The sequence below is a fragment of the Arachis hypogaea genome, chromosome 15 (assembly GCF_003086295.3).
Source record: "Arachis hypogaea cultivar Tifrunner chromosome 15, arahy.Tifrunner.gnm2.J5K5, whole genome shotgun sequence".
Taxonomy (NCBI): Eukaryota; Viridiplantae; Streptophyta; class Magnoliopsida; order Fabales; family Fabaceae; genus Arachis; species Arachis hypogaea.
Window position 1 is genome coordinate 120,789,911 of NC_092050.1, and position 27,883 is coordinate 120,817,793.

The 27,883-nt window shown below is 32.6% G+C and overlaps 2 protein-coding genes across 7 annotated transcripts; one reads left to right on the forward strand and one right to left on the reverse strand.

The window, feature by feature from the left end:
* Nucleotides 1–1,547: 1,547 nt before the first annotated feature.
* On the reverse strand, nucleotides 1,548–10,083 carry LOC112747120 (uncharacterized). 4 transcript variants are annotated; one of them, XM_072216693.1, is made up of 7 exons: nucleotides 9,849–10,083; nucleotides 5,775–5,835; nucleotides 3,841–4,695; nucleotides 3,592–3,645; nucleotides 2,794–3,125; nucleotides 2,238–2,537; nucleotides 1,548–1,959 (listed from the first exon to the last, which is right to left on the reverse strand). In XM_072216693.1, exons 3-5 carry the CDS (start codon nucleotides 4,132–4,134, stop codon nucleotides 3,087–3,089), a joined length of 387 nt encoding a protein of 128 aa, XP_072072794.1. In that variant the 5' UTR covers nucleotides 4,135–4,695; nucleotides 5,775–5,835; nucleotides 9,849–10,083; the 3' UTR covers nucleotides 1,548–1,959; nucleotides 2,238–2,537; nucleotides 2,794–3,086. The 4 variants fall into 4 exon arrangements, with proteins under 4 accessions (XP_072072794.1, XP_072072793.1, XP_072072795.1 ...); XM_072216692.1 differs by having other exon boundaries at nucleotides 1,548–1,970; XM_072216694.1 differs by lacking the exon at nucleotides 9,849–10,083 and having other exon boundaries at nucleotides 1,548–1,970; nucleotides 5,775–5,896.
* A 3,031-nt stretch (nucleotides 10,084–13,114) lies between these two features.
* LOC112750537 (methionine aminopeptidase 1B, chloroplastic) lies at nucleotides 13,115–27,391 on the forward strand. Of its 3 annotated transcripts, XM_025799305.3 has the most exons (11): nucleotides 13,125–13,359; nucleotides 13,464–13,545; nucleotides 14,342–14,579; nucleotides 15,237–15,398; nucleotides 15,503–15,544; nucleotides 16,187–16,258; nucleotides 16,451–16,530; nucleotides 18,036–18,133; nucleotides 25,156–25,203; nucleotides 25,969–26,117; nucleotides 26,960–27,391. In XM_025799305.3, the coding sequence occupies exons 1-10, from the start codon at nucleotides 13,218–13,220 to the stop codon at nucleotides 26,112–26,114; spliced, it is 1,110 nt and encodes a 369-aa protein (XP_025655090.1). In that variant the 5' UTR covers nucleotides 13,125–13,217; the 3' UTR covers nucleotides 26,115–26,117; nucleotides 26,960–27,391. The 3 variants fall into 3 exon arrangements, 2 of the variants coding, with proteins under 2 accessions (XP_025655089.1, XP_025655090.1); XM_025799304.3 differs by lacking the exon at nucleotides 26,960–27,391 and having other exon boundaries at nucleotides 13,115–13,359; nucleotides 25,969–26,382; XR_011872194.1 differs by lacking the exon at nucleotides 26,960–27,391 and having other exon boundaries at nucleotides 18,036–19,709; nucleotides 25,969–26,382.
* Nucleotides 27,392–27,883: the final 492 nt, after the last annotated feature.

The following is a 27,883-nucleotide window of genomic DNA, read 5'->3' on the forward strand; positions in this document are numbered from 1 at the left end:
TGTGGCTCCTGAAACTGGACTGGCAGACTGAAGATGATCCAGATTTTGGGATGTTTGGTAATTTTGTATCGTTTACTAATTACCTTTTATTGATGTTTTGTATAGTTTACATTCATTGATTGAATTGAAATTTGTTGAACTAGGAAGATTATGTCATTTTATTCATTTACTATTAAACTTTTGACATTGCTTTTTGACTTATTCTATCAATAACAGAACTCGAGCTTAATTATAGTTGATTTGATGTGTCCCCATGTACTGTAGGAAGTAATTACCTATATTCCTAGTAAAATATGATGCAATATTTGATGCACCTTTGCCTGACTGTTAATGGAGATTTGAACATTATATGTGCACTAGTATTGAGCACGAGTTGTGATTGATCATGGATGCACTAGTTTTAAAGACCGAGTGTTCATACTTCTAAGCTATTTAGTATCCACAACTAATTAATTTAAGTTGGGATTGATAACGCCAAGTTTGACATTGAAATTAATGAGGTATTTCATTGTAGAGAGTAATCTATGTATATATGTCAAAATTCTAGTAGTAATGTTAATTCTTACTTACCCTTTCCCTTCTGTTTCAGGATCTGTTTGGTTAGGTATTAATGCTGCATCTTTTCTTCAATCTGACTTGCTATACATAGTGAGACAAAAGGTTTATTCAGTAACTGCACTAGCCCTCGTGTTTTCTCACAAGACTGCTATGCATCTTCACACTTACTTTCACTCCTCGATCCAAACTCTGCTTCTACGCTGCAAAATTTGTTATTTTTCAAGGATATCAACATGTGATCATATTGGAAATCATGTATTATTAGTTAATGCATCTACATAAGTTTATCTTTTCAATAATGAGTTAGAGACTTATAGTATCAGTTTAAATAACGAGTAAAGTACTATTTTGGTCTCTAATAGTTGACTTGAGTCTTAATTTTGTCTTTAATACCTGAAATGTTATTTTTTTTAGTCCCAAATATTTTAGTCCATCCTATTTTAGTCCTCTACTTAAAATTAATTTTATTTTCAAAAATTTCTTTTTTTTTAAGATATTATCACTTTTTTCGTTTATTAAAATAGGACAAAATATGACATTTAGAATAAAAATATGATGTTTAAAATGTTACTGAAAAAATTATTACATAGTCCAAATCTTAGGTACTAAACCAGTAATTTATTCGTAAAATAGGTATAAATTATTATACTAGCTTTCTTGGACAAACTTCTCAAGCAAATCAGCAGATCTCGAGTCTCAACATATTGGGGAACTTCCCAAGTCAGTTCCCTGGACAAGAAGCAGATTTATCCTAGTAAGTAGGATATACAATAAAAATCAATCATCAAGACTTATACAATATTTTAAAAATGAAAAAGAGAGTTAAATTCCCACGAAATTATTTCACCAACTGAACTAGAATAGGAGTTTCTTATTTCCAATAATCTTGACGCCAGAGTCCAAATATCCTCAAAGAATATGTATCGATTCTTCCTTTTATAACTTTCGATCTTCTTATTAATTAAAGCATATAACAAAATATTCTTTGACCAAAGAAAAATTTTCTCAAAAGCATTACATGAGTTGAAGTTCTAATGAACATTGAATAAAAAAGATAACACAACTAACTAATTAGCCCTCAGTAGATGAACAACAATCTAGTTAATTAGCCCTTAGTAGATGGCTAGAAATTTCAAAAATGTATACTTCCCGAACGATGAACTTGAGATTATTTCAAACGGTCCTGAATCGTTACATCATAGTTATGCTTAAAATGAGAACAAGGATCGAGATCCTGTATTTTATTGTTGATCTCCATTCTCCAACTTTATTAAATGAAATGAACAAGGATCGAGGTCTATGATCATTAGTTGCAATGCTTCATATTGAAGACTTGAAGTACAAGATCTTTGTTGATGATGCCATCAACCGTTGCATCAAGTAAAAATTTGAGGGTATCCCCTGCAATTAACCTTCAGCTCTATAATCAGTTTGTAGCAGATGAAGTTCATTACAAGGAATGTTTAGTGGCATCCACATGGACGTAAACACGTAGCAGGATTAAAATTGGCATTAATGAGGTCTTTGATAGGCTGAAGCCTCCTATTTACTCTTGAAATTTGGGACAATAGTTAGTAAGAAGGTTCAAGAATCAAGAGAATGAAGGGTAAATTACTATTATAATAAATAAATTGAGAAATTAAATATATATAAATGATAAGACTGCATAAAATAAGTACCATTCAATGGATTGTTCTGATTCCCTGCTTATTGATGCTTATATAGACACCCCTAATGATTTAGTACTTTATTTTGTGGAGACAGCAATATTTGCACTTCATTTGCATTAATCTACATAAGATTATATAAGAATGGATGAACAAGCTAGAAAGCCACCCACAGGGATATAAGCATTCTGTAGGTCCAATTTGCAGCACCTACATGAGAGCCTGAATAATGATGGACATACTATGTTTCCGAGTGCAGCTAAGAAGTTTCATCCACCTGGACCACACTCATCATCCACAAAGTCTCTTGTCCTGCAAGGACATCTCCATCATAACTTGGTATGCATATCATGTAGCAAGTATATTGTAAAATATACATGAAATATTAATTCAAGGCGCACTAGAATATAAATAGTATCCTGGAAAAGTCAAAGACAATAATTTTATTTGAAACAGCAATTAATTTTATCAATGCAAGAACTGCATTAATGGCTTAACATTTGATGCCTAACTTGGTATACTTTGCCCATAAATTTTTCTGCTAGATAAAATGGGAGTTGAACTTCACCTGAGTTTTGGAGAAGCTATGGACATCGTTCCTTTTTCACTCTAGCAATGCCACCCAAAGATTTTAACAAGCTTTTACTGTGTTTGATTACTCTCATCTTTGATCCCCTTGGACAAGATCTACAGTACTGTACCCTTGGTAATCCAGGCAGTCATTTCTGGTTGTATTTCAAAGGAGTTAAGAGGATGCTTGTTTCCATTATCAAGCTACACACCATATACGAATGCTAATTTAAGGGTAAAGAAACTCTCTGGTGGTAGGATCACTTGACATCCAAGGCTAAACTGCAATTTTCATTCACGATCTGGAACTGACATAGGTAGGCATGATGTCTACAAGGAGAATAATATCGAATTTAGCAGAATGTACAACGATCACAACATAATAATAGAAGTCCAATAAAAAATGCTGGGCAAAGAGGTAATGACAATGCACAACTAGATTTAATCAAACACCATCACCTTATTAATCTAACTTCACTAATGCAACCATTCAGGGATAGTATACTAAAAAGAAATAAGTAACTCTAAAAGTTTTCTGATCTTCTGCTTAACTGAATAATGTTTGGTGGAATTGTTCCTACCAATTGCAAAAATGAGACAATGAAAAATACTACATATATCAAGGCCATTGGGACCTATAACTACACAACAGAAAGTTGTTACCACCAGTCACTAAACTCATTTCTCGTCATATTTCACTCTTATCTACCAAAAGCCTACGTCTAAAATATGCAAAATATTATATAGTTACATTAATGATTTCAAGACATGCATACTGAAACGAAAAAGACATAACCTCGAATTGTATGTTAGGGCATGTTGCTAGGATCACAGGTAATGGAGGTGTAACCTACAGCAATAATATAGATCAGGATCCTGATTTGTAAAATAAGAATTACACCAAAAAAGAGGCTCAGCATGGAGAGAAATTTATTGGAACCAGTATTGATGTTTAAGTATTATTATGCATTAAATTAAAAGGGGGGAACAAAAATCAATGATGCTAAGTGAAACTTAAAAATGCTTAAATGAGTATCAAACATACCATGAATATTCTCTTAAGCTGTGAGATACCACTGGCAAACTTAACCTTTGGTGTATCTTTCTTATGCCTATAATTCCTGCAGTGCGGACATATCATGTAGATAGGCAAGTTGCGGTTCAACATCGAGAATGCAAGATCATCACCATCCATATTAATAGCTTGAAGATCCTTCCCAAATTCTTTTGCATGATTCAGGGTCTTTGCCAACTCAACCACATATGCCAAATTGTGTTCATTTGGTGGAATGGAAGTATATATTAGTCCATCTGAAGTCAAATCACTGTTAGCAATCATTTAACTTAATTTGGTCACATCTCTTTCCTTATTTATGAAAGCACCATGAATTTCATTTAAGCATCGATGCACTTTGCCCCGGGAAGCATTCTTGCTGACTTTAGCATGATAAGCCTGATTTCTGCCAGTAGGATCCATAGAAGAAGATCTGCGAGATTCTTCGGAGAAAGAATATAAAGATCCAAGTTCGGTTAGATGGTTTGCATTTAACAAGAAACGATGACGCGCGGGGGTACTCATTCTCAAAGCCAACATACACCATCACATTCTTTGCATAAGAAAATGATTGGCTCCTCTCACCACCGTTCATGTGTACAGGCACCACATTGCTACCTATCTTTAAAAATGGATCACTATCTCTGTTGCTATTATTACCATTACTATCAACAGGTCCTTGAGTTAATGATATATCTTGAGATTTTTGAGATAACTGATGATCAGTAGCTGTATTAACTCGTTTTGCGATCTGATTACTGGGATTACTTTGCTTTGTACCCTTCTCTGAACCTGATATAGGCTATTTCTTTTGCTGGAGAGGAGGGAATCCTGAATCAACAGCCACTGATCCAACAACAACATCAGAAAAAGGTTTTCAACTATATGTTTTAAAACTGCAATTATTAAAAAGTCACAAGAAAGAACAAAAAATGCAAAAATAAAATAAGGGTACAACATCTTCTGTTATCATGAGTATTGCTCAAAGCAAATATAATAAAAACACAACATGATAACAAAACCCAGGGCTTGGCTCATGTATCATTGCTACTGTTTGGATCATTTCTTGAGTTCTGATGTTCCCTTCTACTTATAATGGAAATTATTTAGTTGCTATCACATTCTGAAAAATAAAACTAAAGCAAATCATTACCTGCTTGACATAGATGGTATCCTTAATTATGCCTTACAAATCGATGTTGAAAACGTGTAAATATGAAAACTAAATCACCCCGTAACAGAAAATGTATTAAAGGTCAATGATTGCACTGGTTAATTCAGATAAATTTGTCTCAATTTCTCACTAATTTAAGTAAATTAGGTATAGCAGTTTGTATAGTGAAAATGGTGAACTAATTACCTAATAGAGTTTCATATCTTGAGTCTTGTATTGTTGACTCTTGCAATATTGTGACAAATACTTACGGACTTTTCAAGAATAAGATTAATAAGCTAGTAAACGGAGGCAATATCTACTGGTAGCCCTAAACGTTTGCAGATTTGAAAAAAGAAATTATTAGTCCTCCTAAGAAATTCTTCTAAGTATACTTCTATTTAATAAATAAACAAAGAACTAATTGCCTTATAAAATTTGAAATACATAAAAAATGTCTCATGTTCAATTAACTTAGTACCTAGAAGGATGTTCAGTTAAATAATAATAATAATAATAATAATAATAATAATAATAATAATAATAATAATAATAATAATAATAATAAACTAAGCATATAGGCATCACAACCACTCTTATCGACTTCATCGCATCTTTCTTTTATTAACCCCATCCCCAATAAAAATGAAAACAAAAAAAATAGAACAAGTTCCTGCATATAGTTTTAGCAAATGGTTTGAAAAGGCTGCCTTTGTTGGAATAGGATAGCTTTACAACTAATATTAATGTCAGTATTACGTAGCACAAATACCTGCCCAACAAAGAATTTCATTCAACTCACTGACGGATGGGGTTCTCTCAATAGCATGGACCTATAATCGAAACAAAAAACATTGAAACGTAACTAAATGTTCTTATGAAAGTAAGGAAAATGTAGGATGAACAAGTATAAGATTTTACTATTATTCACTGTACAAATACATGTTATAAGCAACTATAAATGCCAAGATTTTAAACACAAGAACATCAATACTTGTTGATATAAATATGGGGGAAGATAGAAGTTCATTAAGTATACACCCAATCTCCATTCCTCCACGGTACAGAAAGAGAGAAGATCCTTGCATTTAAGAGGCATCTTTTTTTCTGGGAGAATAACACTTGAAAAAACTTGAATACGAGTGTTAGAGGTACTGAGATAGTTAAAAAAGACAATTATCAATAAAAATTCTGGTGATCATGAAAGTAAAATTGAAACGGAGGGAACAAGGAGAATAGTCCCTCAAAAGACTAGTAGGACAATGTCCTTCTAGTACATTGAAGTCAAAACCCAATTCTGTAATATACAATGTGTTGCAAATGAAAGTTTGCAGCCCATTGACGCATTGAACTAGTTAGAAAATAGCTTCCCATGCTCTTTATTGTACACCTAAGGCTTCACACCATCCTCGATTCCAAGCTTCCAATGATACCCAGATCCAGCTTTCTTCATAGAAGCCTCATAGTGCAGATCCTACATTAGTTTTTTGTGCAAATATGCAATTTAAGTACAGTTTCTCCTTGACCGATGTTTGGCTACACAACAAAGGGGTGGGAATGGGTTGGATTTTTAAAAATCCACTCTGCATCCACTTTAGAACCAGTTTTGTAGTTTATAAAACCAAATTAGAACCAAATTAAAAAGGGAAACCAACTTTAAACCGTTATGGAAAAATATAAACCGATTTTCTACCAATTTTAATATTTAAATCCGGTTTTACATACAAACCGGTTTTGAATCCGGATTTTTGTAAATCCAGTTTTAAAATCAGATTTTTAACCTCGAAACCAGATTTTTTTAACTAAAAATCCACTTTTAAAACCAGTTTTTAGAAATCCAATTTTTAAACCAAATCTTTTAACCTCAAAACCAGAATTTTTAAACTAAAAGTCCAATTTTAAAACCAACTTTTAGAAAAATAATTTTCAAACCATATTTTTAACCTCAAAACCAGTGTTTTAAACTAAAATCCAGTTTTAAAATCAATTTTTGAAAATCCAATTTTCAAATCATATTTTTTTAAAAGTAAAATTAATACTAAAGTCTTGTTTAAAGTAACAGTAGCTAACATGTCTGCTGCTTCAATATTACATCTATCAGTCATCTTGCTATCCATGTAAAGAAGTTATATAACTCAAAATTTGATGCCAAACATATTAAAATTAACACAGACTTGACAAAATTATCCAACAAGATAAATTTGGTAGCAATCAATTTATGTGTTAGAGTTCTACCCAGATTAAAATGTATTGTTATGTAAATTGGGTAATCGTATAATGAAATTGTCCAAAGTCAAAAGAAAACTTAATCAAAACTAAAATGAAAGTGGACAAAAAAATAGGCCTCAGATTCCACAATTTACTCTCATTCAATCATTTGATACAATGAATTTACAAGCAACGACAACGTGTAATTCAATTATTGGCAAGCACAGCTAACAAAGAAGTAAAACCATAGAATTTCTTGTGCTATAGGAATCACATTCATTAAACAGTGTGCGTCAAATAAATGCTCCAAACCCAAAGATCATAATGATCAAGGATCTTGGGAATCAATGGAGGGTATATATTTACAAATAAGATTCTTGGAGATAGCAGCAAGGTTTACTTTGGTAACTTTTCAAAATTATTAGGAACTATATTTACAAATAATAATAGGAGAGTCATCATTCAAATGCAATAAAGTTAGATCATATGTGTATCGAATATCATATATTATAAGTCTATAAATACAACAAAGTAAATAAATTAGATGATCATTTATAAAATAATACCAATCTAGAACACTTACTAACATACCATTTCAGTAGCATATATATCTCCCCAGTTACTTATTTCAGGAACTGTATGTGTTACCGGTTTATCAATTTCGACTAATTTCACAAAGCTAATCAATTAAGCATTATTGAACCATTCATAAAGTTTCTTGGTTCATAAACTAATATCCCACAGGTACTAATCATTAATCCATATCCTTTTAACCACACATATCAATCCCACAGGCAATCAACATTTACTTCTTATATTCAACCGCTATCATCATCATCAAAAATATAAAATCATTGCATATATCATGTATTAATAATAAATGGGTAGGTTTCAAATTAAAAACTAATACATTAGCTACCTTTGACAACCTGCTAACATTAGACAAATATGCTTAATGGTCCATTACCATAGCTGTTGGTGTGTAGCAAAACGAAAGTGCTTGTTCCTAAAAAGTTTACCAATAAAAAAAATTGCGATTAAAATTGTTTGTTGTATTACAGTATACAGTAAATATTGACTTCATATGACTTACTGAGACCCTAGGTGGAAGAAACCATATCTTTGGACCTTCGGAACGAATTTTTTCCTCTTGAGTCATTGTGCATGCAACCATGGTGCACTTGCCAGTTCAGCTGTGCGAGTTCTAATTTCGCGCACCAAATTTTTAGCGCTATTGCCGGAAATTGTTCGTGATTGATAACTACAGGTTGTCTTGTTGCTTAGATTAGGTATTTTTTAGTTTTTGTTTAATTATCTTTCTTTTGATTTTCGAATTCTTTCTTATTTATTTTTCTTAATTTTCGATTGTTATATTATTTATCTTTCCCTTAAATTCGAAATTTTTTTTCTTTTATTTTGGCTATCTTGTTTTTATTTGATTTCAAATTTTAAATTTGGTGTTTCTTTTTATCTTATTAGTTTTTTTTTTGAATTTTCGATTTCTATCTTATCTATCTTTTTCTTTTATTTTCAAATCTTTGTTATCTTTTTTTATTTAATTTCAATTTTTAATTTTAGTGTTTCTTTAGTAATTTTCTTTTTGGTTTAATTAATTTTTCTTTTAATTTTGAATCCTATCTTGTTTATCTTTCTTAATTTTTGATATTTATCTTATTTATCTTTTTCTTGATTTTTGAATTTTATTTTAGATATTTTTCATCTAATTTCAAATTTTAAGTTTGGTATTTCTTTAGTTGTCTTTCTCCTTGATCTCAGACTGGACCATGCTAGAAATTTATTATGATTTTTATCATTTCAGAATTTCATTTGTCATGGTTTGTACAAAGTAGAAATGAGATTCTCACCAAAGTTAAAATGAAGGAAGTGTATGTAACAATAAAAACATGTGGTAGTAATACTTGCACCTGACCAGAACAAAGTCACGCACATTATGTTTATAGAAACAAGATAAATGATAAATATTAGAAATTGATTCAAATGAGACGTATAAAGGAAGACGACACTGAGTTGGATGCATTTTAATCTAATGTTCAGAAATCATGAGGACATACACAAGAAAAAGCATTCAACTTCTTTTTATTTCTAGATGGCTACTACCCATTTTTATTTGTTTCATAATCATTCAATAGATATACATAATTAATATCATACAAATTGTTAAGGCCTTTTCTACTTCATAACTTCTATTTCACTTCTTTTGAAGGAAATGAGCAAAGTTAAAATTACTTTGGAAAGTTAGCGGTACACTTAATTAAAATAAAAATAATTCAGATTAAGTAAATATTTTTAGAAGATTATACACCAAAGCTAAAGCAGTAACCATCCTCTTCCATATGAAAGTGAAAGTGAACGGGGCATTACAAATAACAGAAGAACACCAGTAAACAGGAGCACTGCAAGAAGATAAATTAAAAAAACAAAACACAGCACCAATAACAACACAACATCAGCAACTATAACAAGATGAAAGGTTCAGAAAAATAACACAACAATATCCAAGGTGTTTCTAATCAAAATTAGAGCTACTCTTGTTCCAATTACCTATTTCAATTTCAATTAACTCAATTCAGAATAAAATTAAAGGACATAAAGCAAAAAAAAATGATAGAACAAAAACCTAATTGCAGAAGTAAGGAGGTTGCAGGGAGAGCCGCGATAGAAATATGTTAAGGGATGATCAAAGGAAGAAATATGTTCCGAGCGAAAGGGCAGCAGACGCTTCTTCTCCCGACGGCGATGACGACGACGACGGTGAAGCTTAGTAGGAACGAATTTGAGTATGAAAGAACAATGGAAGGGAGAAAATGTTCTTCACTCAACAGGGGAGATGTTCTTCAATGGAATGGTAGAACGAATCAAATTAAAACTGATTTGATAAAAAATATAAATTTATTTTTTAATATTTACAAAAATTATATAATTATCCATCTTATAAAAATATTTAATTACAAAATGACCATACTTTAATTAAGATATTAATTCTTATTGAGTTGAATTAACTCAAATTAAAACTAAACATCTAATTAAAATGTACTATATCATAAAAGATAATTACATGTTGTTTTAGACGAAATTTAATAGAACTCATCTATATATATTAAAGCACACTTTTTGAGATCTAGATCAACTTTAGAAAGCTTTTAAAAACGTTTCTGAGGCATCATAAGTAAAACTAAAACTCACTTCCAAACTTAATATAAGAGTTGAAAAGATATACATAAGTGATATATACTAGCTTGATCTAAAATACTTAAATCTAGTTCTCAAAAGTAACTTGAAAGTTCCACAATAAAATAAAATGAGTGTATAATTAATATTCTTTTTTGAAACCTTCACAAGTTAAGTTTTGGCTTAGATTGGATCACAACCAACCTAATGAGAGCGTTCGATATTATTTCATCAAGCCTTTTTAGATCTATTAAGCTAGTCAGATCTGTTTTTTGCTAATCTAAAAACTTTAAATATTATTTTCTCAAATTTTATTAGAAATTGCTATGTTTTATAGAATTAAATTAAATATGTGTAAACTAAAGTTAAATTTAAAAGGTGTTTTATTTAAAATAATTTGTAGTACAAAAGATTTGGATGTTAAAATTGTACAAAGTAATATTTTTATTTGGTAGTTTGATTTTTGCATTTACTTTTGTTGATGGACTTAGTCTTCTTATGTAGTGTTCGTTCTCCTTTTTCTTTATTGGTTGTTGTTAGAGTTCTTACTTTCTTCTTTCTGTCGTAGATTCTTGTGAAGGCATATTCTTTATGAATTGTTGAGTTGTATGCACTTTCTATTATGTTATTTGTTCCATCTTTGCATGTATGTTCTTCTTTCGAAGATGTGTCTTGAATTTGTATGATTTTCTTTCTCTTTAATTTCTTAATGGGTATGTGATCTTCGTTTGATGATATTAGTGTTGGCGAAGTTGGTTCCTATAATCAATGAATAATTTAAATTAGAAATAAAAATGATGTCTTAAATAAGTGAATTTTTTCTAGAGTATTACCTATTTTATTTGTTGTAATGGGTGTTGAGGTTCGGTGTTTTTGGTTGGAACAAATGTCTTAGTAACAGTGTATTGTTGACAATCTTTTTTGAGATTAAAATCATTTACGTTCAAATATAAGTGTAAAGTTGCACAAATTTTTCAATTGGGATGATATTTCAATGTCATTATTTTTCTGGAGTGTCATTAGATTTGAAGCAGTTGTGCCCAACACTTTCTTTTCTTCGCCATCAAATAGTACAAAAATTGTTGTAGCACTTTGATCTGAAATAAGTATTGGGTTAGTAACTAATAATTTAATAGGTGAGATTATAAAAAGTATATAGGGTTACCTTATTGTTGGATATTGTGGTGTTTGATTACATGTGCCACAAATGTAGTTGTCTCATTTTCATCTAATATAACCATTTCTAATCAAAGAGGCTCCTCTTCGTTTGTGGTTGTTAATGTTTTTCATAGACAAACCATGTAAACTTTGATAAACCAATTGTCTGTTTGTTTGGTAATATTGTCTAAAGAATTATACTTCATTAAGTAAGTTTGAGATGTCATGTAGTTCGGAAATAAATTTTTTTTGCTAAATTTGATGTTATTTGAAGGAATAGTGATAAGAGACTTATATAAGTAGGTCAAATAATATGAAATTTGAATATTTGTAACATAAAATTTATTATAATTAATAATATTATTATGAACTTTGTAATATAGATATTTATTATATTTAATGAGTTATTTATAGAAATTAATTATTGAGGGTTATAAACTTATTATATAGTTTGTTACATTTAATGAGTTATTTTTTTGTATAGTTTATTTTTTTTTTTTTGCTAATTTAGAAATAATAGGTGATTTGGTAAAAATTGTATGGTTGATTCTAAAATTTTGTCAAGTGATGTTGCTAATATGGCATTAGTAGAAGGAGAAACATGTCTTAAAAATAATGTGGATAAACTTATGTATATACTTTTATATATTAAAAATAGATTCACCAATATAAGTAAAACTATATATATGTATGTATTTATTTAACTAACTTTTTCAGGTAAGACTCAACATTCCACCAATTTGAGAATTTTAAATTAAGCAATGCTAGGGGCCAGCAACATTTGTGATTGGTAGCCATCAACTAGCCATCAATGATGATTTGATGGTGTGAGATTGGTGTGAGATTTCATCCAATGGCTCACCTTTCTCTGCTGGTTACATGCTGGCCAAAATGCAATAAAATTGCTGGCCCTAGACTTTTCCTTTTAAATTTTCTTTCCTCAACCCTTTTTAAAACTAGAGATTATTATTACTATTAGATTAGTTTACAGAAAGATCTATAAAATATATAGACATACAATGTTTAAAAGAAGTGTTGAGTACTTTGAATTGAAAAATTTAACAACTTAGTTCGAAGACCTATCTTGATTTTGAGTAAATTCAAAGGTGTCATCAAAATATGAATACTTATGATAAAAGTGGTTGTCAATGTAAGGTATGTTTAAACAGTTCGACATCAAAAAAGAAAAAATAGTTCTAAGAATCAGCCACCAGAATAGTCATTATTTAGGATAAAAATTAATTGTAGACGAACCGTAAAAAAAATCTATTAAATTATTTTAATTTTTAACAATCAACTAATTTAAATTAATATAATATGCAAAAATTATTTTTTAATAAATATATATTTTATTATATTCGATACAATCGTTTGAGATATTTGAATCTCTAAGACTCTAACTGCATGGTTGGATAATCGATTCGATTGTCTTTGTTTTTGGTCAGACAGTTGATTGTCTTAATTCAGCCTATTGTGGCTTAATTTGGGCCAAGGCAGGACCCAGCCCATACACTCCTAGCGCATATATAAATTCTATTCTGCTTCACAACCAAAAAAAAAAAAAAAATTGTTCTCTGCTCGGATTTTTTTCATTCAAAAATATCAAACCCCCTCTTGTTCCGTTATCTTCACTCTGTGCAGACACAGACCAAGAGGTAGAATGGTGCTCACTGCTTCGCTAACTCACACTTCATTTCTCAAACTCTCATCTTCCTTCCATGGCGAAGTATCACCTTCCTCTTCAACTTCCTCCCTTTTTACTGGCTCCCCACTCACTCTCCCACGCTCTACTACCCTTCACGGTTTGCCCAATTTTCTGTTATTTTGCGTATTTAATATATCATTAGTTTTTGAATTGTTGACAAATAATATGAATTAATCTACACTTCCTGTGTTGTTACGACAGGAAATCAATCACTTTCAAGAAAGCACTTTGTGGTTTTTGCTCGGAAGTTGGCTGGGTTGGAGGAGGCCATGAAAATCAGAAGGTACACTTATTGTGCTATTGTTTGTGTTACAGTGGATTGAACTTGTACTTTTCATTGTGTAATAATGTATGAAAGATTTCCATTTAGATAAAAAGTATTAAAAAGAACTTTGTTTAATGGAAGCTATCAATTTAGCTCCGAAAGATTATTGATTTGACAATTTAGCCCTTGAAAGAAATAAATGCATGCATGATCCTCTAAATATTATTCTAGGAAAAACATTCGACAATGTCCCTTCTACTGCTTATTTTGATTGATCGAACATTATGGAAACATTTGACTGGTTTAGATTGGAAGTTAATTGTTGATATTGATTCTTATAACAATTTTCTCTTGTACACTGGGAATTCTTAATATATGTAAGACAGTTTGTTAGCAACCTTAGCATAGAAAACTGCTCAGTATACATGTATCTTATGTTCTGAGGCTTTAGTGATGTACTTGTATGCATGTTTTCACTGTTGAATGCTTGACCTGTTGCTTGTGTAATAGAATTTCAATGATATTAATTTCATTCATCTTTTCTCTATTTTCCCCTGTTCTGTATAACATTTTTTAGGTTTCCTATTGTTTAGATCTTGGAATATTAAGGTGCCTTCTTTAAATTTTGTAGGCATCCAATTTTCCTTTCCTCCTTTAATATCTTCTTTGCCAAGAAATACTGAAGTTCTGTATTCAGAAAATAATTCATTGCCCATTTATTTTCTATTATCCAAGTAATGGTGAATGTGTATGTGCGCATGAAAGCTGATGCAGCTTTTGTGAAGATTCTTACCTTTTCTCTGGTCATATGAAGAGAACGTGAACGTCAAGTTCTAACAAAGTCTAAAAGGAGTCCACCGTTGAGGCGTGGGAGAGTATCACCACGTCTCCCTGTTCCTGATCACATACCAAGGCCTCCTTATGCAGCTTCAGAAATACTACCAGAAATTTCAAGTGAATATCAAATTCATGATTCTGAAGGTATAGCTAACATGAGGGCTTCATGTGAGCTTGCAGCAAGGGTCTTAAACTATGCAGGAACATTGGTTAGGGTAAGATTTATTGCGTACTTTACAAGCCATTTATTTATTCTATGTTAGCCTTCTCTTGCAAGATAGAGATTATTACAATTAGATGCCTAGCATCTAGTTTGTGTAAAGCTCATAATCTTTATAAGGGACCTTCCCTCTTGGACATGTTGAGAGATTGGAAAGCTATGTTTTATAGGTAAATCTTGTTTTTTGCTTTTACTTTTGTATAGGGGATCCCTTATCCCCCAATTTGTATTATCCTTCCCATCTTCTTAATGAAATTCTTCTTTTATTAAAATAATAAAAAAAAACAATTTTTTTAACTATTAGTTCATTGGTTCTTAATTTAGCACTCTCGGGAATACACACACACACACACACACACACACACACACAAACACACAATATCTACATGTATTCTTATGTATTTATTGAATTAGATAAGTTTAAGATTTCTATTGTAATGTTTAGGGTGTAGGGTTTAGAACTAAGTAGTAAGCACCAATAACATTTGAAGTTTGCTCATGACCTCGTTTGGATTTTAATTTAATTATTCAAGTGGCAAGTTATGTTATTTTTGTTTGATATGTTTTTTCCATTCTGTCTGATGCCTCTATGTAAAGTAGTGTACACAGCTTTCCTTTCTGTATCTGATGTTATTTTTGTTTATATTGTCAGCCGTCTGTTACAACTAATGAAATTGATAAAGCAGTGCATCAGATGATAATTGATGCTGGTGCTTATCCCTCACCCCTTGGCTATGGTGGATTTCCAAAAAGTGTGTGCACATCAGTTAATGAGTGCATGTGCCATGGAATACCTGATTCTAGGCAGTTACAGGTTTCACAAGCCTCTCTATATACATAATTATCAATTTACTTTTTCACTTTATCCTTGGTATGCATATCACTCATAAGCTGATGACATTTATCTCTTTTCTGCAGAATGGTGACATTATTAATATTGATGTGACAGTATACCTGAATGTATGCTTCTAATTTCCTGGTGAAAATTTATTTAGTGAACAGATCACTTTTTTAATTGCCTTTCTGTGTATGCCCCTATATCCAGAAAATGGAAATCATCTTGAACTACATTCTTAATTGTCATTCTTGCTGTTTTAAGAATTATAATTATATGTATGTTCAAGAAAGTGCTTAGGGTTGGGATTAAGTAATTAGTAATCCGAAAGTAAAGTGTATACATAATCTGGTAGGACCTCACATGTTGCACCACCTATTAGTAGAGTACATAAAAGAACAAATAAAGAGGGGAATGAAGGGGGTCCAAGTAAGGAATAGAAAGGGCCAGGGTAGTATAGGACAGTGTGTCAGAATATACTGCATCAATATTGAGGGGGAATAAGCAGCATGATACGGTAGTTAGATTTGTAGTGGAATGTGATAGGGAGAGACTTAAAGCCCTGAAAAGGTCGTGGGATCATTTTGTTCCTTTTTTATATTACGATCCTACTTTCACACTAATTCCATAACTCACCATAACAATATATACAAATTTTCCTCATTAGCCCTTCTGCTTGCATAGTTGATCTTCTGCTTTCCCTCCAATTCCTCTTTTTTATTGTTAATTATCAAGTAATTGTATTCTTTGCTAATTGTATGTTTCAGGGATATCATGGGGACACGTCAAAGACATTTTTCTGCGGGGAAGTCAGTGATGAAATGAAAAATCTTGTTGTGGTAAATAGTTCTCTACCAGTGGGGAAATTTTTTTTTTTTTTGGTGTCATTATGATCTATACTGTTATATTGTTAATCTTTTATATATTTCCATTCTTTGTAACATGGACAAATTTAATACCTCATTAGCAATGCTAGTTAAGAAATAATTTAGATTAGTTATTGAGCAAATCATTTTACATAATGTTTGCAGGTAACTCAAGAGTGCTTGGAGAAGGGAATAGCTGTTTGCAAGGATGGTGCTCCTTTTAGAAAAATTGGCAAGAGAATCAGGTACAGTTTTCTAGAGCTTGCTTCGTAAAGGAGAAAAATAAATATACAAGTAAATATTTCACTAGAAGCATTAAATCATGAATTTCACTTGAAACGATGTTTGCTAAGATTTAAGATTAATCATGGCTTTTCAACTTCTTGATATTAACATAATATTAATGATGAGTTGTTGGTCTTCAAACCGTGAAGGCCAAGTGATTGCTTGAAAGCCCATTTTGTAAATAAAGAATAAAGCCAGATATTTGGTCCTAATTTTAGTTCCGGTGCCTTCTATTATGGCTTTGTAGCCTTTCCTTAACTTTTCCTGTTCATGGTTGTCAAGAAAAAGCTTACTTTTATTGAAAAGGCATTCTTATTAAGTGGTTTTTTCCCCCTTCCAATATGCCACTGTTCCTAAAACATATTATCAGAATGTCATTATTTTCAAACTATTTATCCAAGTGCCATCTTTTGCCAAAGTGGCACCATGTATTTTTTTTGGGGTGCTCACTGAGAGGTGCCTAAGTGCGTCTTTCACGTGGAAAATGCCAATCAGGGAAGCGCGTGGAAATGCTGAATGAGAAGGCGAGTTCAAGCTGAAAATGCCAAATAAAGGACTTCCGCTGCATGGATAAAGTAATAGTTTGTTAATTTATGTAACATAATAATTAACATTAGTTAACATTTATATTAACATTAGTTAATTATTGATTATTAATTATTACTTATGTTATATAAATCAACAACCTATTCATGTTTACACATCACTGGAGGCGCTTTCACGCTTGGCATTTTCAGCCTGAAATCGCCTTTCGATTCAGTGTTTTCCTAGCAAAAGGTGCTACACGCTTTGGCATTTTTGGAACTGAAGGCGCTTCTTGATTGGTGTTTTCCACGTGGAAGACACTTTTTTTCCTTAGATGCCTCCCAGTCAGTATGCAAAAAAAAAAAGAGGTGCCAATATGGCAAAACAGTGACACCTGAGTAAATAGTTTAAAAAGGGTGGTATTTTGTTTAGAAACAGTGGCATATTGTGAAAGAGACCTATTAAGTGGTTTTGAGAGGTTTGCATGGTTCTATCTCTTGGGTTAGTTGCTAGGGAAATGGAACCTAGTTTTCCAAGTGACCAAGTCTCTATATTGTCAAGCAACCTGCTTGAGCATGATTTGGGAAGCTCAATAAGGTCTTTAACACTTTAATTTGGTCTTTGTGAAGCAAATAGTTTGATGTCATACAAACATTCTTCGTCAGGTGTAAGCATATGTATATTTATATGGCATGTCATTGCAGATGTGTTTTCATTTTTGACCTTTTTTTGTTTTTTAAATTAAAGCAATTCACTCAAACTCTCAAGAATTGGATTTCAAAATTTTTACATTTATTTTGTGTGTTATACTGAGTTGTTTCTGCATCTATTTCTGCTTTGGCACGATTATCATTTGTATCAATTGATGATGTTAACTACACTTGATGGCCTCTTGTATAAATTCTCTAGCCTTATCTCTTCGCTTGAAATGTTACCTCAGTGAGCATGCTGCTAAGTATGGCTATGGTGTAGTGGAGCGGTTTGTTGGGCATGGTGTGGGAAAAGTGTTCCATTCTGAGCCAATTATTTTACATCACCGTAAGTGATGTATTAAATTTTATGATTTCATTGCATTGCCTTTGTTTCCCTAAGACCAATTTAGCTGAGGTTAAAAGTATTTCAACAATTGGCTACACGTATATCTAATTTCTTTAATGATTGATCATGTGAAATCCAATTATGTTTTGAATGCATTTAACTTTGAAGTGATGTGTTTTATTTGGATTGTTGAAGAAAATTGGTATTGTATATGGTATGTAACAGAAAGTATGAAATGGTTTGTTAATGTGATAATGTGATATAGAATGTTGATTTGATACAAATATCAGGATTTTTAGAATGACCATCTGTTAATTACATTCATAATTGATATTCTCCAAAAAACACTAAACAAATAAAATAAAAGCACATCTATTAGGAGTATAAATTGTTTCATGTTACCGTAATAGTGTGTATGCTTGATTACCTTGTCACTTCGGTAGTTTTGATGAACTATTTCTCTAAAAAAAGTCTAATTTGTTTGATAGACATATGAATAGTTGTATCTTAATCTGCCTACTCGAGATGAACTTGTGTGGTCTGTCAATCATTTGAGGAGGAATGAGAAAAAAAGGATTACCAGTTGCAGAAAAAGGAAAATGGACTGAGCATTAGCAAGGCTAAGTCTCTCCAATACGTATGCCACCAAGCACATGCATTCACTGCTATTCTACCCTCAACTGTACAGCTCAGTATTTAGGTTGTGTGTATCCCGAATTTTTAGGAGATCAAAATTTGTGTTAAAGTCTAGAATTTTATTTCTTAAAAATATGGATTTACCCGTTTTCCCTCTAAAAGAGGAAACGATTAAGGAATAGAATAGAACTTATCCGATTAAAATTAAATATAATGGCTAGTACGAAAATAATTGCATTTTGACCCCAAAGTTTCAGTAAATTGCAATTTGGCCCCTTAGGAGTAAAACTGTAATTTCGGAATTTTATGATGTGTGTGTGGAGTGTAGTTATATGATTCTTGGAGGGTTCACTTGGAATGTCTTGAAAGTTAGAGTTTGAATTAAAAAACTCTAACCTGACGAACTTGAGTACCCAAAAATGTGAGACGCGGGAAAGTGGCTTGTTTGCCGAGCTCAAAGAGGCTTATCAGTCAAGCCTTTCCCAGTGAGGGGCTTACTTGTGAACCCTCTCCCCTCTATATATATAGCCGAGGAGGTGCAGAAATTTCAGCCCACTCCCACACCACATAACCGGCCATAAACACATTACACAGCACCAATCTTCTTCAAGAAATCATCAAGTTCTTGGAGAATTAGAGAGAAATGGGGCCGTGACTTCGAGAGAGAGAAAATTAAGGAGCAAAACTTGATCATCCAATCTCACCATCATCATCATCAGACGGCTGGAACCTCAAAGCAACAAAGGAGCAGAATTTTGGAATAAGGTTCCTAAAGGACTCAAGAAAGAGAGAAGAGGAGCTGGGATTTTAGTGATCACCCACCACAACCATCATTCCCTCATTGAAAACTAGATGAGCTCAAGAGGAAGGGAGGAGCTTGAGCTGCTGCACTGCATGACAACCAAATCACACAATCACACAATCGATTTTCACCAATGAGGTAGGCAAACATGTTTTCTTGATTTTTAGAAGGATGCATGCAGCTAGTTATTGTTGTGAACTTTGAACAGAGGTTTGCATCTGAGTTTTGATGAATTAAACTGATTGCATGTGGCTGATTTTGATGATGGTGGTTGATTGTGTTGTTTGATAATTGTTTGTGTTGGTGAATTTGCTGAATTTTTAGCTACTAGTACAAAGTTTGAGGGTGGAAAGCCAAAACTGTGTTAGAGTTGATATTTGAACCCTAATTACTGTTCACCACCTTATATTAGTGATTTTGAATCTGTTTGAAGGTTTAAAATGGTTATTGATGGAGTGTTAGTGGTTAGGCTTGTGCAGCAAGCAATTGCCTAATTAGAATCTGAAAAATGGTGAAAAAGTGAATTCTGGCCAATTAAGGGGAACTAACCCTTGGAACAAGTTTCAATTGGTAGAATAGGTGTGACGAATTTGGATTGAGCTTTTGAAAATGCCTAAATTAAAATTTAGTTTGAGGTTGTTGATTTTGTGAAATCTGGTTTATGCAAAATTTTCTGCATAAACGAGTAACTTGTTTTAATTACTGCTCTCACGTCAGAAATCATTTTTGTCTGGGATTAATTTTATATCAAAATTTGGTATAAAATTTAGGTTGAGGTTGTTGATTTTGTGAAATCTGGTTTATGCAAAATTTTCTGCATAAACGAGTAACTTGTTTTAATTACTGCTCTCACGTCAGAAATAATTTTTGTATGGGATTAATTTTATATCAAAATTTGATATACCTAGTTTGTTTTCACCAAATTTCAGGTGGATTGGGGTTTTAGAGAATGAGTTATGATTTTTGGAAAATGGCCCTTGCAATATTTTAAAAAGCCGATTTTCAAAACAGGGCAGCTACTTCCAAGATGCATAACTTCTTTAGAGCTTCTATTCACTTGAAACCAATTGGAAATGAAAGATATGTGACTAGTTGCTGCACATCAAATTGGAGCCAAATCAGATCAGAGTAGCATTTTTATGTAATTTTGTCAAGTTGGTTATGGCGCTGGTTTCTTGAAATAGATTTTCTGCATTATGTAGTATATTGTAAAGTTTATAACTAATTGCTCCGTGGTCTGATTTATGTGCAACCAATTAGAATGGAAAGGTGTGAGTCTAGTTGATAACCACAAAATTTAAGGGCAATCAGATCAGTGATGAAATTTGTACAATTTCTGAAAGAAACCTATCTTGCTGTTTTACTGAACCAGAAAATCTGCATAACTCAGTGTTTTGTAAAATCTACAACAAATTGCTCAGTTATCTGAATTTTGGGTAACCAATTGGAAGTGAGAAATTAGTGACCCTAGTTGAGGTACACCAAGTTTGTGCTGAATCCGATCGATGTAGCAATTTATCCAATTTTTTGGAAGTTGCCTATGAGGTTGGTTTTCCGAATTCAGGTTTTCTGCATAATGCAGTATTTTGTAAAATTTGTATCAATGTGCTCAGTGATCTGATTTCTATGGGGACAAAATCATTAGAAAGATTGTGAACTCTAGTTTGAAATGGGAATTTGTGGGATTCCCTAAGGTATATAGTGAATTTTTGGAGAAATAGGTCTATGTTGTAACTTCTGCCTTACTGCAGTTTTGAGTATTTGGAGAGGTTAACTGTTGATCTAGAGCCTTGCACTCCTTCAGTCCTTTACAGTGGTAAAGTTTATGGAAAATGTTATGGGTTGATGTGTGAATTGCCTCAGTTGGAGTGTTTGATCTAGATACCCTAGTTGATGGGAATTGTACCTAATTGGCAGAATGCCTTGTGGAATTGGTTTGAGGCAAATAATTATGGGGTGAACCTTGATATAGTTTAGGATTAGTCAGATGATTTTAATTATAGGGCTTAATTGTGGATATTGAAAATCGTTGAGAATTTATATGAATGATTGGCCAAGATGTGCTGAACCCTAGAGAGGAATTTGATGACCATTGAATAATACTACATACGATTTGAGATAAAAAGGCCATGATGCGAGTCCTCCAAGCCCTAGTGATCGAGTAATTACCCAAATCAGTCTTCAAGGATTTTAAAAGCGGACATTTTAGTCCCTAAGAAAAATTAATACACAAAAACATCCCCAGTTCATTTTCTGGTAGAGTAATTACCCAGATCAGTCCCCAAGAATTTTAAAAGCAGAAATTTTAGTCCACATGAAAAATTAATACACAAATTAATCCCCAACGTTTTTCTCCGTCAGACATAACAGTCTTCCGTAAAAAAAAAGTGAAATAAAATTTTTATTATTATTTTTAATTGCACAATAATACTATACCATAATTTTTTGTATTTTTTGGGCAAAAGTAATGATAAATTTATTCATTAGATTCTTGTGTATGTATTTATAATATAAAAAGTGTGTATATATATATATATATATATATATACTCGATAATAATAATAATATTCAATAAAATGGCGAAGTGCATCTGGTTTTATACGTGATAAAAAAGTACCTTTAAAACTTAAAAGTAAATTCTATCGCACTGCTATAAGATCGGCTATGCTTTATGGCAAAAGAGTGTTGGGCGGCCAAAGGGGGCACGAACATAAGCTAAGTGTGGCAGAGATGAAAATGTTGAGATGGATGAGCGATTGTACGCGATTGGATAAAATAAGGAACGAAGATATAAGGAAGAGAGTTAGAGTAGCACCCATTGTGGAAAAGATGGTAGAATCGCGTCTTAAGTGGTTTGGACATGTGAGAAGAAGACTGACAAAGCACTCAGTCAGGAGGGTGGATGAGATGGACGATGGACAAGGGGTGAAAGGTAGAGGAAGTCCTAAGAAGATTATTCATGAGGTGGTCAAACGAGATCTACATGTAAACGGTCTCGCAGTAAACATGATACACGACAGAGCTCAATGACGTCGTTTGATTCATGTAGCCGACCACACCTAGTGGGACAAGGTTTTGTTGTTGTATTCAATAAAATTATTAGAGATTATTCTACAAGAAATTAAGGTTGAAACCATTTAATATTTTTGTATTTAATATAATCAAAAGATGTCCTATTTTAAAAAACATGTTTATATTAAAAGAAAATGTTTTAATTTGGATTTCAGAGTATCATTATTCACCCTACTTGTTTCTAACGAAAAGAGTATTAATATGCTAGTGTCATGGTCCACATGTACAAAGCTAAGTTAATAATAATAAAGGTTGACATATAGTAAAAGTAAAATTGACGGGGGACTGTAATGTCTGACAGAGAAAAACGTTAGGGATTAATCTGTGTATTAATTTTTCTTGGGGACTAAAATGTCTGCTTTTAAAATCTTGGGGACTGATTTAGGTAATTACTCTGGCGAAAAATAAATCGGGGATTGATTTGTCTGTTGGAGTAAACCCTTGAGAATTAATCGGTGTATTAATTTTTCTTGAAGACTAAAATATCCGCTCTTAAAATCCTTGAAAACTGATTTGGGTAATTACTCCCTAATGACCTTATTGAGAATTTGAGATTGATGTCCTAGCCTAGGGATTTGTTTGAACACGTGTCTAAGGATATTGACCCAATTGATTTTGATATTAAATAAAAATATTCATTTCTGGCATAACAGACAATAACACTCTGCATTAGTTCCACGAAAGTTTTGTTTTTGATTTTGATGTAATCCGTCGTCATGAAAGAGGGACAGCGATGCCGACACCAAGTGAGGGTAACTGATGAAATGAGATAAGATCAGATAAGCGTGCTCTGTACTAGTTCCGCAAATGAAATATGAAATCGGACAAGGGTGCTCTGCAATAGTTTTGCAAATTGTGATGAGTCTGTGTGGTAGTCATGATGATGAAAAAGGGCTACATCCAAAGATATGCCTGTGTGCGCTATTTGAGTTTGGAAAGTGGGAAAGCGGTGCCGTCATGAGTATGGGTTCATGCAATCTGTCATCGTGTAAGGGGCGGCGGTGATTGACGCATGTGAGGGTGATCAATGAAATGAGATTACAAGAAGCTTTATGGTACAGAATGTTGGGCGGCCAAAAGGAGCACGAACATAAGCTAAGTGTGACAGAGATGAAGATGTTGAGATGGATGAGTGGTCATACGTGATTCAGCGATTGGATAAAATAAGGAACGAAGATATAAGGGAGAGAGTTGGAGTAGCACTCATTGTGGAAAAGATGGTAGAATCGCGTCTCAGGTGGTTTGGACATGTGAGAAGAAGACTGACAGAACACCCAGTCAGGAGGATGGATGAGATGGAAGATGGATAAGGGGGTAAAAGGCAGAGGAAAACTTAAGAAGACCATCCATGAGGTGGTCAAACGAGATCTACATGTAAACGGTCTCTCTGTAGACATGATACATGATAGAGCTCAATAGCGTCGTTTGATTCATGTAGTCGACCTCACCTAGTGGGACAAAGCTTTGTTGTTGTTGTTGTATATGATGGATGACAATGGATATGGATGACATGAACATGGATGATGAATATTGTATATTTACATAGACTCTGTTATGATCGCTACTTGCTATTTATTATCTCAAACTTTTACATTTATACTGTTGTAGCAGCACAGTCATCATTTGCATATGCATCATTTTATCGTGATCTACATGTGGATGTTAGATTAAATTTGTATGCTTAGGTATACCATGACATATGTGTGCCTTATGGTTCACTTTTCCGTACCAACGTCTCGTGTATTAAAATAAAAGAGGACCTAACTTCGAAAAAGACTGCTACAATTATAGGTTGACTATTAGAGATCGAGTCTAGGAGAGTTAAGTCTTGAGTCAATGTGATAGCCTAATTTGTGTGGAGTTAAGACCATGGCTTAAGCCCACATTAAAAAAGGTGCTACATTGTGTTTGGATTTTGTCTCTGCGACAGAAATATAGAGATGGATGTTTTTACCCCTGCCATCAGAAAGTACAAAAAATACAAAACAAAGAAGTTGGGACCATGTGTTTCCTTGCAACCCGTAATGGGCACTTCCACTTTAGCTGGTCTCTATCACATTTATTTGAAACCAGTCAGTGAAAAAGAGAGGAGAACAGAGACATAGAGAAAGACTTATGAGAAACCATATGTCTCAACTACACAATGAAAACTAAAGCTATAAGGCCAGTGTACCATAGATAGAGTATTGATATTTGGATATATAAGAATTCGTAGTTTCCGTAGATAAATTATTGATATCCTATTGAAAGATACTAACAGAAAATCTTACTGTTGGTTCATTATGGTGAAATGCTGGTAAATTGGCCATTTGGTTGTCTTCAATAAACCTTTTTATTTTATTTTTTTAATGTAGATGCTATAAATCAACATAAGAACCTGAGCGGCCTTCCCCTGCCCCTTCTTGTTTTCCTTTACTTTTTGTTGTGTAGCTACTAGAAAGCTCCAGAAGTTTCAGAATAGTAATTCAGTATATTTTCTTTCCAGATAACTTTTACTTTTATATCATGACAGGCAATAACAAAGCAGGTTGCATGGTTGAAGGTCAAACATTTACAATTGGTAAGTGAATTGTTAAATTCTATTGTTAAATTCTACCTAGATTTAGAGTTGTTCACTGCTAATTTTCTATGCTATGCTGCCTCCCATGTTACATTGTGGTTCAACCGGACAACAATGGATGGTTCATGGTTAAACTTTTCCTCCATGTCCATCCAATTAAGTTGTGAAACTTACGATCTATTGTGCATTCTAAGTTTTTCAGTCCTGTTTTTGTTGTACACCCTCACCCCATCCCAAAAGAAAATTTATATTTTGATTTTCCATTATGAAAGCAGACCTACATGGATGTGATGACCTTTTTCTTATTATTTCTCAATTCTAATCTGCTCATTGTATCTGCAAACAATCAGTTACTATTTGTCATATTCATTATTAATTCGGTTTAATTACTCTATTAGTCTCTATTATTGTACCAAATTTTAACTAAGTCTTTACAATTTAAAATTTTATAGTTAGGTCCTGTACTTAATAAAAATGTTTTACTAGGTCCTTACTAGTGGATATCTTTAAGAAAAATGCACCGATTGTAGATTATTTATTCTATATTTCATAATTCATCCTAAATTAAATACAAAAATAAATGTTTTAATAATATTTTCATATGTTTATGCCTAATAGTTCTTGATGTTTATTGGAAGTGAATATCTTCTATTCACGAATACATGATAAGGTGGTTACTTGTTACATAAGTCAAGTGCTTTCTATTAATCATGCTTGTTATTTATTTAGTATTGAAATGAAATCCTACAAATTCTTCAACTGCAGAGCCTATCCTCACATTGGGAAGCACTGACGCCGTTACATGGCCAGACAACTGGACAACAGTAACAGCCGATGGGTGTCCAGCTGCACAGTTTGAGCATACCATTTTGATAACAAGGACTGGTGCTGAGATTTTGACTACATGTTGATACGTATTTTTCTTTCTTTGTTTTTTCTTCTATTTTTTATTTTAATATTCCTTGTTTCATGCTGCAAGCCTGCAACATCTAGATACTTTTTCTATTTGTAAATAATATCCATCTTAAATTTGCTTCCGGAGCATTATGCACAGGTAGGTAAAGATTGTTTGAGGAACCATATAAAACGTTCTGAAACCTAGTAGCTAGTATAAACAGAGCTTTACCGGTTCATGCTTTTATCATCAAATAGCAGTATATTGTTGGCTAGTTACTACAATTTGGTATTTTGGTGGTTGTTCTCTGTCGTGTCCTCTTTTTTTTATTTTTCGGTTCAAAGTGAGAGATTAGGGATTTCGTAACATCATAGACAGATAGCACTTTTAGTAACAGTGTAGTTCAAGATCACTAACTCTGTGTGTCCAATTTAATGCTTTTAAATTATCGTAAAGGGACCGCTGAGGCTTGGCAAGAATGGAGGATTTGTTGGGCATCCCAATATGCTATACCAGGGTTCAAAACCTGGGTTTAAACAAGGAATGGAAGCAGCTGAGGCTTTAGCTTAGTGGTCCATCATCATGCCTCAAATGTGCCGCATCTGGGTTCAAGTCTCACTAGAGACAGTGGATGAACCCTTAATAGAGTGTGAATGTGTGTGCGAGTTGTATGACCAAAAAAAAAAAAGAGTGGAATATAAGCCATAGTAGTGTCTAAGGGGTGTGTGAGTCTGTGTAGTGTAAGAAAAAAAAAAATTGTAGTAAAGGGTTATGTTGGGTTTTCATAAAAAATTGGCGGTGGCATGCAATAGGGTTACTTGATGATCCAGATTACATGAGCTTTATTATGTTCAATTTCAGGTTCGAAGTATCAAATTAAGAGGCTTGTCCATCCATACTCCCTCTTTTATCCAATATGTTATTTGAGTTTCTAAATGTTCTATTCTATTTTTTTTTTCACTTATACCCGTACTAATTGTAGTATATTTTATTGTTCATTAAGATAGCGTTTGTTTTGAGGTACTGGTACTAAAATTTTTGTCTCTGTTTTTAAAATTTTAGTATTTCAGTACCTCTAAAAAGTAGGGACACAGGAAATTAAAATTTTTAGAGATAGAGACTGAAACTTTAATAACATTTTATACCTAAAATATCTTCATTTCAATTAATTAATTTCAATTTTGTCTTTTGTGCAAATTAAATTAGAGTTTCATTTTAGTTTCCATTTCTGTTTCTCATTTTGTACTAAATAGAATACTGAGATTTATTTCAATCTCTGTCTCTTAGTCTCTATCTGTCAGTTTCTGTCTTTCCTTCTCTGTCTCTCCACCAAACATTATCTAAGCATATAATAACTTTTAATCTCAATTTAAATGCTCTGTTTTTAACTTTAAGTGCTCTTTTAAAAATTGAGTAAACCATAAATAGGTTCTGATTTTTTATCTCAAAGATAAATAAGTTCGTGACTAATTAAAAATAAAAAAATATTTTTCTTTCTAAAACGTGCGACATCTAGGTTTTTTAAGAGGATCGACTTGTCTTTATATATTTTGGACGAAATGTCTCGTACTCTCATTTTTTAAAAGGTCATGAACGTTTTTGTATTTTTAATTAGTTAAGGACGTATTTGTCTTCGAGATAAAAAGTTAATGACCCGTTTGCCTTTTTAAAAAGACAAATGAGTTTTTAACTTTTTACCTTGAAGACAAATAAGTTTTCGATTACTTAAAAATTTAAAAACGTTTTTCACTTTCTAAAGAGCGAGACATTTAAGTTTCTTTGGAA

Excerpts from the sequence above, each read along its gene's own strand:
- LOC112747120 (XM_072216693.1), bottom strand. The coding sequence starts at position 4,134 with ATGATTGCTAACAGTGATTTGACTTCAGATGGACTAATATATACTTCC. Across the intron at positions 3,646-3,840 it reads AGCTTAAGAGAATATTCATG|GTTACACCTCCATTACCTGT; the intron begins GTATGTTTGATA and ends TTATTGCTGTAG. Across the intron at positions 3,126-3,591 it reads GCCCTAACATACAATTCGAG|ACATCATGCCTACCTATGTC; the intron begins GTTATGTCTTTT and ends TTCTCCTTGTAG.
- LOC112750537 (XM_025799304.3), top strand. The coding sequence starts at position 13,218 with ATGGTGCTCACTGCTTCGCTAACTCACACTTCATTTCTCAAACTCTCA. Across the intron at positions 16,531-18,035 it reads AAAATTGGCAAGAGAATCAG|TGAGCATGCTGCTAAGTATG; the intron begins GTACAGTTTTCT and ends ATGTTACCTCAG. Across the intron at positions 18,134-25,155 it reads GCCAATTATTTTACATCACC|GCAATAACAAAGCAGGTTGC; the intron begins GTAAGTGATGTA and ends ATATCATGACAG.